Genomic DNA, 12,328 nt, shown 5'->3' with positions numbered 1-12,328 from the left:
ATCAGATGTTCTATCACAAAAATAACTAGTTATTTCTAAAATTCAGCTTCAATTCTGATACCATCAGTTGTTTTTCACAAAAATAACAACTTATAGATGAAATCACACTGTTAGACCTCAGACCCGCCCTGAACATGTCTGTAAAGGATGACCTCCTTACAGGAAGTACAACTCCCGAAACAGGAAGTAAAGTCTGACATTCTCCGATCCACACGAAACTTGTTATGTAAGTCAAGGTACCTTCCCTAAACACGTTTACGGACACGCCTTTCACCCAACAGGAAGACGGCCATTTTAAAAGGACACGCCTGACATTGCGCGGGGATGCAGCTGAAAATAACCTGTACCACAAGCGGTGAATGAACGGAAGATGAGGAAGAGGACTCGCGCTGCGACGTGGACGCACAGGGACTCGCGAGCCGTCAAGCTCGAACCCGTCAATTACCGCTTGCGGTACTAGTTCTTCTTATTCTTCCGCCTTCCAAATAAATCGCGTTTTTGAGGCCCTGAACATGCCCCAAAACTCACCATTCTTTGCAAGTGCATCAGACCTGGTGTAAATTTACGTTTATTAATGTTTCGGGGAATGTGCGTTAAAAAATGAAAGTGGGCGGGGCAAATAACTGCTCCACCCCCTAAAACTTGTGGGCCTGAGGAGCACGTTTAATGTACATGCACGAAACTTGGTACACGCGTTCTTTAGGTCGGGATGGTCAAAAAAGTCAGCGTAGCCTATGCTCTAAAACGAACAGGAAAGCCGCCATCTTGGATTGAAAATTCATTTTTTGCCGATTTTGGCCATATCGCACCATCGGTATTTGAACGAACTTGTCCTAGAGCTTACATGGGATCACGTTCAAACTTGGTGAGGTCACTTTGGACAAGTTGAGGATCTAAAGTTGCTAAAAACTTTTTAATAAGTATCATGGTGTACGAGAAAGGGGCCGGCAAAGTTGGTGAAAATTTTTATTTTTCGCCACAGGCAACAAAACTCTTATAACTTTGCGATAGAAGGTCACTTCCCAACCAAATTACCTAGGGTTGATGATGGACCATTGCTGAAGAAGTCTGTGGAAAAACTGTACATTTTTAGCACAGCGCCTCCTTGTGGTAACAGAAAATACAACAAATACACAATTTCGGTAATAACTTTTACATATTTAATCGTATCAAACTCAAAATTTGTGACAACATTTAAAACACATGAAAGATGATGCGTGCTTATTATGATAACAAATGGCGCAACGGTGTTGCCATAGCAACACTGCAAAGTCAGATATTTGTGACAAAAAAACAAACTGCTACAACTTTGCGAAACTGAGTCCAATCTGAACCAAACTTGCTAGGATTGATGATAGTCTGGCCCTGAAGACACCTATTTGAAAATATTCACTTTCAAAAACAGCGCCCCCTTGTGACAGCAGCCACTATGACACCTGATATTTGAATGAACTTGTCCTAGAGTTTTTGTGCGATCACCTTGAAAATTAGTGAGGTCACTGTGAACAAGTTGCCGAGCATAAGTTACTGAAAGCTTTTTAAAATGTCGCTCGGTGAACGAGATAGGGGGCGCCAAAGTTGGTGTTCATTCATATTTTTCACAACAAAAGGCAAAACTCTTACAACCCGTAAAACTTGTCCTCCTGAGGAGCACGTTGAATGTACATGCACGAAACTTGGTACTCACGCGTTCGTTAGGTCCAGACGGTCAAAAAAGTCAGCGTAGCCGAACCTCTAAAACGAACAGGAAAGCCGCCATTTTGGATTGAAAGTACATTTTTCGCAGATTTTGGCCATTTCGCACCAATGGTATGTGAACGCACTTGTCATAGAGCTTTAATTCGATCACCTTCAAACTGGTTGAGGTCACTGTGAATAAGTTGAGGATCTAAAGTTATTAAAAGTTTTTTAAAATGTCACATGGTTTTTGAGATAGGGGGCGCCAAAGTTGGCGTTCATTCATATTTTTCACAACAAAAGGCGAAACTCTTACAACCCGTAAAACTTGTCCTCCTGAGGAGCACGTTTAATGTACATGCACTAAACTTGGTACTCACGCGTTCCTTAGGTCAGGACGGTCAAAAAATTCAAAGCAGCCTATGCTCTAAAACGAACGGGAAAGCCGCCATCTTGGATTGAAAGTACATTTTTGCAGATTTTGGCCATTTCGCACCAATGGTATGTGAACGCACTTGTCATAGAGCTTTCATGGGATCACCTTGAAACTTTGTGAGGTCACTGTGAACAAGTTGAGGATCCAAAGGTATCAAAATCTTTTCATTAAGTATCACGGCGAACAAGAAGAAGGTCAGGAAAGTTGGCTAAAATCACGATTCCTCGCAACACACAACAATCTCTTATAACTTTGCCATGGAAGGTCAGATAGTAACCAAACAAGTGACAATCGATGATGGGCCCTTGCTAAAGATGTCTATGCAAAAACTGTAAATTTTGAAAACATCGCCTCCTGGTGGTGGCAAACACTAGGAAGTCTGGTATTTCGCAACACACAACAAACTCTTATAACTTTGCGATTGAAGGTCAGATCTTAACCAAACTTGTGATGATCGATGATGGGCTTTTGCTGAAGATGCCTATGCAAAAATTGTAAATTTTGGAAACAGCGCCACCTGGTGGTAACAGAAAGTACAAGTTCACAATTTCCCTTATAACTTTAACAAATGTCCTTGTATCAAACTCAAAATTTGGGAAAACATTCCAAACACATGGTAGATGATGTGTGCCTAATATGATAACAAATTGTTCAACAGTGTTGCCATGACAACACTACAAAGTCAGATATTTGCGACAAAAAACAAACTGCTACCACTTTGCGAATGCTATTCCAATCTGAACCAAACTTGCTAGGATTGATGATAGTCAATCCCTGAAGATGCCTATATGAAAATATTCATTTTCAAAAACAGTGCCCCCTGTTGACGGCAGACAATATGACGTCTGGTATTTCGCTACAACAACAAACTCTTATAACTTTGCGATGGAAGGTCAGATCTTAACCAAACTCGTGACGATCGATGATGGGATCTTGCTGAAGATGCTTATGCAAAAACTGTACATTTTGAAAACAGCGCCTTCTGGTGGTAACAGAAAATACAAGTTCACAATTTCCCTTATAACTTTAACAAATTTCATTGTATCAAACTCAAAATTTGGGAAAACATTCAAAACACATGGTAGATGATGCGTGCTTAATATGATAACAAATTGTTCAACAGTGTTGCAATGACAACACTGCAAAGTCAGATATTTGCGACAAAAAACAAACTGCTACCACTTTGCGAATGCTATTCCAATCTGAACCAAACTTGCTAGGATTGATGATAGTCAATCCCTGAAGATGCCTATATAAAAATATTCACTTTCAAAAACAGTGCCCCCTGTTGACGGCAGACAATATGACGTCTGGTACTTCGCTACAACAACAAACTCTTATAACTTTGCGATGGAAGGTCAGATCTTAACCAAACTCTAGCGATCGATGATGGGATCTTGCTGAAGATGCTTATGCAAAAACTGTACATTTTGAAAACAGCGCCTTCTGGTGGTAACAGAAAATACAAGTTCACAATTTCCCTTATAACTTTAACAAATTTCATTGTATCATACTCAAAATGAATGAAAACATGTAAAACACATGGTAGATGATGCTTGCTGAATATGATAACAAATCGTTCAATGGTGTTGACATAAGAACACTACACAGGATCCACTCTACTGAGTGGTTCGTCAGTGCAGTAACCTTTGTTCGCCACATGATGGAGGCATTTGCCTACAAATCTATCAAATCTAACATTTACAGTTTCTCATGCTGCTCTGAAAGGGAAAGATGGGGCAAAAGGTACTGCAAGAGGGGCCAAGGAAAAAAAAAACAGGGAAAATGGGAAGAGAGAAAAAGTAACAGAGGGAAAAAAGAGAAAATGCACCCTAAATTTTATACCATCAGATGTTCTATCACAAAAATAACTAGTTATTTCTAAAATTCAGCTTCAATTCTGATACCATCAGTTGTTTTTCACAAAAATAACAACTTATAGACGAAATCACACTGTTAGACCTCAGACCTCAGACCCGCCCTGAACATGTCTGTAAAGGATGACCTCCTTACAGGAAGTACAACTCCCGAAACAGGAAGTAAAGTCTGACATTCTCCGATCCACACGAAACTTGTTATGTAAGTCAAGGTACCTTCCCTAAACACGTTTACGGACACGCCTTTCACCCAACAGGAAGACGGCCATTTTAAAAGGACACGCCTGACATTGCGCGGGGATGCAGCTGAAAATAACCTGTACCACAAGCGGTGAATGAACGGAAGATGAGGAAGAGGACTCGCGCTGCGACGTGGACGCACAGGGACTCGCGAGCCGTCAAGCTCGAACCCGTCAATTACCGCTTGCGGTACTAGTTATTAGGGTTCGAGCAACAAGGTTGCAAGAACCCTCTTGAAACTGGAAGGATTATTATTATTATTATTCTTATTATTCCCCCAAATGAATTGCCTTTTTGAGGCCTTTCCCATACCCCAAAACTCACAGATTTTTGTGACCGCATCAATCCTGGTGTAAATTTACGTCTGAAAAAGGTTCGGGGAATGTGCGTTGAAAATTGAATGTGGGAGGGGCCAATAAGTGCGGCGCCACCTGTCCAAATTCACCATGACCAACACAAATATCGCACATGCACGAAATTCGGTACACATGTGTAGTGGGTCAGGATGAAGAAAAAATTACATTATGACCATGATCCAAACCCAACAGGAATTCCGCCATCTTGGGTTGATTGGCGATTTTTTGGCGATTTTGGCGAATTCGCAGCAATGGTATTTGAACTAACTCCTCCTAGAGTTTTCGTGCGATCACCTTCAAACTTGGTGAGGTCCCTGTGGACCAGTTGAGGAGCTCACGGTATCAAAAGTTTTTTCAAATGTCGCATGGCGCGCGAGATAGGGGGCGGCAAAGTTCGTGATGATTCTGATGTTTCGCATCAGAAAAACAAAACTCTTATAACTTTGCGATGGAAGGTCCGATCCAAACCAAACTTGCTATGATTGATGATGGGCCATGGCTGAAGACGTCTATGAAAAAACGGTGAAGTTTGAAAACAGCGCCTCCTTGTGGTGAAAGAAAATACACAAAAAAAAAGTTTTTTTACAATTTCGGGAATTACTTTTACACAGATGATCGTACCGCACTCAAAATTGGTGACAATAGTTACAACACATGGTAGATGATGCGTGACCAATATGACGACAAATCGTTTAACGGTGTTGCCATGGCAACGACGCAAAGTCGGATTTTTGGGACAAAAAATCAAACTGCTACAACTTTGCGAATCCTGGTCCGATCTGAACCAAACTTGCTAGGATTGATGATAGTCCGGCCCTAAAGACGTCTATATGAAAATATTCAATTTCGAAAACAGCGCCCCCTGGTGACAGCAGACAGTATGACAGCTTGTATTTCAATTATCTCCTCCTAGAGCTTTTGTGCGATCACCTTCAAACTTGGTGAGATCATTGTGGACGAGTTGAGCATCAAAAGTTATCAAAAGCTTTTTAAAATATTTTATGGCGTACGAGATAGGGGGCGCCAAAGTTGGAGATAATAATAATTTTTCACAGCAGACAATGAAACTCTTATAACTTTGCGATGGAAGGTCTGATCCCAACCAAACTTGCTATAGTTGATGATGGTTAGTTCCTGAAGACGACTGTGTTGCTGAAACGGTACATTTTGAAAACAGCGCCTCCTGGTGGTGGTAGAAAATTCAAAAAAAACAAACTGTTACAACTTTGCCAATCCTGGTCCGATCTGAACCAAAGTTGCTGGGATTGATGATAGTCCGGCCCTGAACACGTTTATATGAAAATATTAATTTTCAAATACAGCGCCCCCTGGTGACAGCAGACAGAATTACATTTATAGTTTTTGATGCTGCTCCAACAAGGATTGTTGTATCCACTTGAAACTTAGTATGTGGGACCCCAGACCCTTCCTCAACATGTCGTAAAAGGTCACCTCCCTACAGGAAGTGGAACGCCCGAAACAGGAAGTAAAGTCTTACATTGTCCGATTGACACGAAACTAGATATGTGAGTTACGGGACCTTCCCTGAACATGTTTCCGGAGACGAACAGGAAGTCGGCCATTTTAAACAGGAAGTGCCCTCTAACTTTGCCGTACGTTGTCCGATTTGCACGAAACCTTATATGTGAGTTACGGGACCTTCCCTGAACATGTTTATGGAGACGCCGTTGACCGAACAGGAAGTCGGCCATTTTAAACAGGAAGTGCCCTCTAACTTTGCAGTACATTGTCCGATCTGCACAAAACCTTATATGTGACACCAGGGACCTGTCCTGAGCATGTCTGTAAAAGGTCACCTCCCTACAGGAAGTGGAACGCCCGAAACAGGAAGTAAAGTCTTACATTGTCCGATTGACACAAAACTAGATATGTGAGTTACGGGACCTTCCCTGAACATGTTTCCAGAGACGAACAGGAAGTTGGCCATTTTAAACAGGAAGTGCCCGCTAACTTTGCCGTACGTTGTCCAATTTGCACGAAACCTTATATGTCACACCAGGGACCTGTCCTGAGCATGTCTGCAAAAGATGACCTCCCAACAGGAAGTGGAATGCCCGAAACAGGAAGTAAACTCTAAGATTGTCCGATCTGCACAAAACTTGATATGTAAGACAAGGGAAGTTCCCTGAACACGTTTACGGACGCGCATTTGACCGAACAGGAAGTCGGCCATTTTAAACAGGAAGTGCCCTATAACTTTGCCATACGTTGCCGATCCCCCCCGAAATTTGGATCGAAATGTGCGGGGACGCCGCTGAAAATAATTAGTACTGAAAATAACTAGTACTGAAAATAACTAGTACTGAAAATAACTAGTACCGCGCGCGGTGAATGAACGGGTGAGAGCGCGAGGCGCGCGGGGAGCCGTGGCACACGGCGACTCGCGCGGGTCGGCTCGAACCCGTTCAGAACCGCGCGCGGTACTAGTTATTTTTAAAACTTGCAATTATTGCACATATTGAACCAATACCAATACCACAGCCTATATTGCACTTAATCATTAAATTAGCAAAACATAAATAAAATCAGTTGCAATATTTTCTCAAGGCTCTTCCAGTAACAAATTGAAAACGTTTTTCCTTCTTCTTTTTAACAGGTAAACAGCAAAATGTAATTTTCCTTCAAAGCTCAATGGCAAGATAAATGCAAAAATAAAACAGCATGCATTAAAAAAACAAATCAGTGTGCTGCTCTGATCCTCACCAATGTCTGTCTTTTATAATAAAATGAGAAAAGTTAGTGCAAACTTGAAAAAGTGCAAAACAGTTGCATGTTTCATAGTGCCTTCTTAAGTTATATTCAACACACTGTCTCCACACACAAGACACACAGGCTTTCCTTTTACTTCGGTGAACATTATTCTGCCTCCCACTTTTCTTGAAACCCCCTGTTTTCAACGTCTACCTTTCTATTTGCCTATTTGGGGGAGAGGGAGATGAAAATTGACGGCGATGTTTAGTACTCCACTGTGACTGTGATGCTGTTCATGAAGGATGACATGGGATCGCGCTCGCTTGCGGGCACTCGGTACACGCCAATGCACTCGCAGTGCATCTTGGGATTTGTAGTATTATGGTGCTGAGGGCACATAATACTGCAAGCCGGTTTTAATAGTAATTAAATATCATCCCGCGGGCCAGAGATAACTCATTCACGGGCCTTGACTCTGACATATGTGCTGTAAAGGATAACCTCCCTACAGGAAGTAAAGTCTAACATTGTCCGATCCGCAAGAAACTTGATATGTGAGTCAAGGGACCTTCCCTGAACACGTTTACAGACACGCCTTTCACCCAACAGGAAGTCGGCCATTTTAAACAGGAAACGCCATCTGATTTTGTGCAGGGACGCCGCTGAAAATAACTAGTACAGCAAGCAATGAATGAACGGGAGATGAGCTGTCGAGCTCGAACCCGTTAATTACCGCTTGCGGTACTAGTTATTATTATTGTTATTATTATTATTATCATTATTATTAATAATAATAATAATAATAATAATAATAAAAATAATAATATTATTGTTATTATTATTATTACGCATCCTTTCTGTGTTTGGTTGTTGTAATGTATTTTTCTCTTTAATCATTTAACCAGGCTATGAGATCCATGGACTGGAGAAAATCCCTGTTGAAGGACCAGCACTCATCGTTTATTATCATGGAGCCATTCCCATCGACTACTACTACTTTCTGGCCACTCTTATCATCCAGAAGGGGCGGACGTGTCACTCTGTCGCTGACCACTTCCTCTTCAAGATTCCAGGTTTCATACATGAGCACTCTTGCTTACATTATGTCAGTCAGAGGTCTCATAGTTGATTTCATGCAGCACAGCACTTATTATGAAGTTATAATGAAAACTGGCCCATGACCTCCTCCAAAGTAAACACATTGCACATCATGTGTTGTTTTGTTACCATGAACAGCGGGCAATATTTGAAATACTATAAAACTTGTATGATAATATTGCTGTAATAATACTACATTAAGTTGTGTTTTTACACATTAAATGTATTACATTCAACATTTAATCAAGCTCTTTGATTTTTGGGGAAACACCATCTCAAACAAGATTCATCATGATTTGAAAATTGTAAAAAAAAAAAGATCTATTGTCACACAAGTCACTGTTACTTTGTCCTGAACTTAAGTAAACATTAGAGTGTACATATCTCACTTTTCACTTCCCTCTTTTCTTCTGTTCTCTTATGTCCTCCCTGAATCACCCTCCTCCAGGGTTCAAGTTACTTTTGGAAGTTTTCAGTGTGATCCATGGTCCTCAGGAAGAGTGTGTGCGGGCTCTGAGGAATGGTCACCTGTTAGGCATTTCTCCAGGAGGAGTGCGGGAGGCCCTGCTCAGCGATGAGACCTACCCTCTTCTCTGGGGCAAACGCAAAGGCTTTGCCCAAGTTGCCATTGACTCTCAAGTGGTGAGTCATCGTCCTGCAATTCCTTAAAAAACTGTTGCGACCCCTAAAGTTGCAACAGTTGTAGATTAACAGTATAAATTCCATCACATTGATGTTACTTTAAGCTTATGTGTACATTTCTTGAATAAGTGATTCTTTCTCCACATACAGTGTAGGACGTTCTTCACTCTAATCTCCTCTTTCCTCTGCGCTCTCTGTCTTTCAGCCAGTCATTCCAATGTTTACACAGAATGTGCGGGAAGGCTTCAGGTCTCTGGGAACGCTCAGTAGGTGAAATCACAAGATAACGTCACTGAAGTGCTTGGAAATTAAAATGTTACTCATTATGCTCAATATGGCCAAAGATAATAATGACATCCCAATACGTTCATTATGTGACAATCGATTTATAACAGGATAATATTTCTTACACATGAACACAGGTCTGCAATGACTGACAATTCATTGATTACTCAATTAAAGCCCACATAGACCGGAAGCTCCAATTAACGCTGCGTTTGTGTGTGTATCTGCGTCATTACCTCGTTTATGAAACCCTGAAGTTTCAGAACAAACAGTTCAGCCACTGCTGAGAAAATAGTGTTGTCGTCATCAAAAATCCTCACCACTCCTCTCACCACCGTAGCGCCTCCTGGTGCGGGCACTAGTCCGGGCACATCCGGTTGCGTACATTCAACCGCAGAAGAAGAAGAACTACTCTCGTTGTAGCTGCTGAGATGCAGAGCATCCACCGTGCCAGAGGGGGAGCTGTGTATCTGAGAGCTGGCCTATCTATTACGTCACTTCCAGGTACCTGGCCAATCACAGGACAGTGGGAAAGCTCTCGTTGGCTGGCCAATCACAACACAGTCCACATTCTAGGGGTCTGGTTTTGGTCTGAAACAGCGTGGCTGACGAGAGCGTCAGTGAGGGGATATTTTGATCGGCTCGTTTGCAGCAATTAGTTTTTATCCATGAAAACAAGTTAATATATATAAGTAGACCTCCATAACTAACATATATGTGTGATACAAGCATTCTATGTCACCTTTAATAAATAAATGAATTGATTGATTACTCAATTAATTGTTCAATATTTTGATTACAGATTAAACTGTGTGTTTTATTTTAATGATTAAAAGAAGCTCTTTAGTTATTCAGCTTTATAAATGTAAATTTAAGACTGGTTTCAAGGTTTGGGAAAAAACAGTCAACATTTTTGTGTCTTGCTATGGGAGACCAGGCCCCGTGAAGCTGAGGCAGGTGATGAACGCAGTGCCCCCAACCACAGACTGTTCACCCCATTCCCCTCTGGGAGGCGTTACAGGTCCGAACCAGTGCGGAGAGACCTGTAATAAAACCTAGTCTGGAAGGATTTTGTTTAAAAAGAAAAAAACTAACCAGTCTTATTCTTGACATAGTGTATAATCTGAGAATGTGATTGAAAGCCTCTTGATTTGATGACATCTGCAGTCTTATTTGATTTCTCTCATATCCTCTCATGTCTGTGTCTGGCCAGGTTTTTTCCGCTGGCTGTATGAGAGGTTCCGTCTCCCTGTAGCCCCCATCTATGGTGGATTTCCTGTGAAATTCCGGACCTTCCTTGGGGATCCGATCCCATATGACCCCAACATAACTGCTGCAGAGCTGTCAGAAAAGGTGAGGTTGGTTGGTTGAGCTTATGTGAGGAGATTCACGAGTACAAGGACATACAACTGGCCACAAATATTTGCTCATTTTTTAGAATTTGTGGAATGCTAGACTGATGCAGATCCTTATTTTAGTATGAATGAAAGGATGGACGTCCGAAGCACTTGTAATGTGGAGGGGACACACTGGTGTGGGGTCTGTGGGTCCTCCCTTAGGACATTTGTTCTAGATGGTTGTTGCTTTTACCTGCTTTTACCTACAAAAGTAAGTAAAACGCACCCGTGAGGGAGGTGGGTGTATTAAAACCCACACTTTTCTCGGTGAGAGGGTTTAACAACCACACTTTTTCTGCAGTTTTTCCTCAGTTTTGCACAAACGCCTCACTACAGTCGCCTCTCTTGGTGTGTTAGGATGCATTTAAATGTACAGGCAGGTTTTGAAAAAGATAAAGAAACCTAGGTAGGCTCACCATTTTGATAGAATTAACCCGTCCAATCATGGATAAGGTCAGTGTCCTCCAGGACTCGAGTTTCTCTAATGCTTCTATGAATTTCAGTCTGAAAAGATGGGTTCTTGGTCAGTTTCCGTCCCAGATAAGAGAAACAGTCTTCCACTACTCTGAAAGGCAACTTACTCAGGAAGTCCTCAGTAAATTGATCCACTAAGGGCATAAATTCGCTCTTTTGCCAATTAATAGTGTAACCAGAAATCTTCCCAATGGAATGTATATAATCCAGTAGGATGGGGATAGAGACTGCTGGGTCGGCCAAACAAACAAGGAGACCATCAGCATAAAGAGTCACTCGGGTCTCAATTTCGCCCAACTTGATGCCCTTTGTCTGGATGATCCCTAATGCCAAGTGCCAACTGCTCCAGTGCGATGTCAAACAGCAAGGGAGAAAATGGGTCCCCTTGACGAATGCCACATTGCAAGGAAAATAGAGATTTATGAGAATGGAGGATTTTGGATCAGTGTATAATATTTTAACCCATTCTATGAATGGGTTAAAATAAAATCGTGACGGTTCCTACTATACTAGAAATTCTACACAACGGTACTACCGTGGATTACTATACTACCAGGTTTTGCTACATTGCGGCCACCTCTACTCTCCTCCTGGCTTTTCACTGCATGCTACTCCCTTGTAAAAAAAAAACACATTGCAACTACTGCAACCGAACGACACAGCTGCTGAATGATTGGCTGTTTGCCTGTTACTGATGACGTTCGGGGATACGATTGGCTGTTTCCGCACGCTGGGTCCGCCTGTCTGTTAGCTGATTGGCTTTTTGTGTGTTTCTGCCGGCAAGAACGAACTCCATTAGGACAGCTCAGCTTTGATAGAAATTTGTATCAAAACATACAACAAGCTAAAGTTCTGTCTCGCCCAGACGCGCGCACAGCTTACAGTCACAAACACATGGCAGAAGCACCAGGCCTGAGCGGTGAGTCAGCCGCAGTGGCGTTGTCAGTGGCAACTTTGCTAAAACATGCTTTGATGGCATCCTGTAACTCAAAAAAATCCAAGTCTAAATTTTCCCTGAAAACTTCATCCAGCTGTGGGAACTGAAGCGAATCAAAAGACTGGTCAGAGTCTTACTGTGGTAGCTGTTGATTTAGAAGTGTAAATTTCAGAGTAGAACTCACTAAATCGTTTGTT

The 12,328-nt window shown here is 41.9% G+C and overlaps 1 protein-coding gene across 6 annotated transcripts in view; it reads left to right on the top strand.

Moving 5' to 3' along the window:
• tmem68 (transmembrane protein 68) overlaps positions 1 to 12,328 on the top strand; it is a 51,650-nt gene that overhangs the window by 22,270 nt on the left and 17,052 nt on the right. For all 6 annotated transcript variants that reach the window (XM_044014824.1, XM_044014825.1, XM_044014821.1 and 3 more), the window contains 4 exons: positions 8,204 to 8,371; positions 8,845 to 9,038; positions 9,244 to 9,304; positions 10,537 to 10,676. In XM_044014824.1, coding sequence (XP_043870759.1) covers positions 8,204 to 8,371; positions 8,845 to 9,038; positions 9,244 to 9,304; positions 10,537 to 10,676 — 563 coding nt within the window. The remainder of the gene's footprint in view (positions 1 to 8,203; positions 8,372 to 8,844; positions 9,039 to 9,243; positions 9,305 to 10,536; positions 10,677 to 12,328) is intronic.

This window comes from Solea senegalensis, unplaced genomic scaffold, assembly GCF_019176455.1.
Source record: "Solea senegalensis isolate Sse05_10M unplaced genomic scaffold, IFAPA_SoseM_1 scf7180000012418, whole genome shotgun sequence".
NCBI lineage: Eukaryota > Metazoa > Chordata > Actinopteri > Pleuronectiformes > Soleidae > Solea > Solea senegalensis.
The sequence above is the reverse complement of the archived record's forward strand: the minus strand, read 5'-3'. Positions and strand labels throughout refer to the sequence as shown.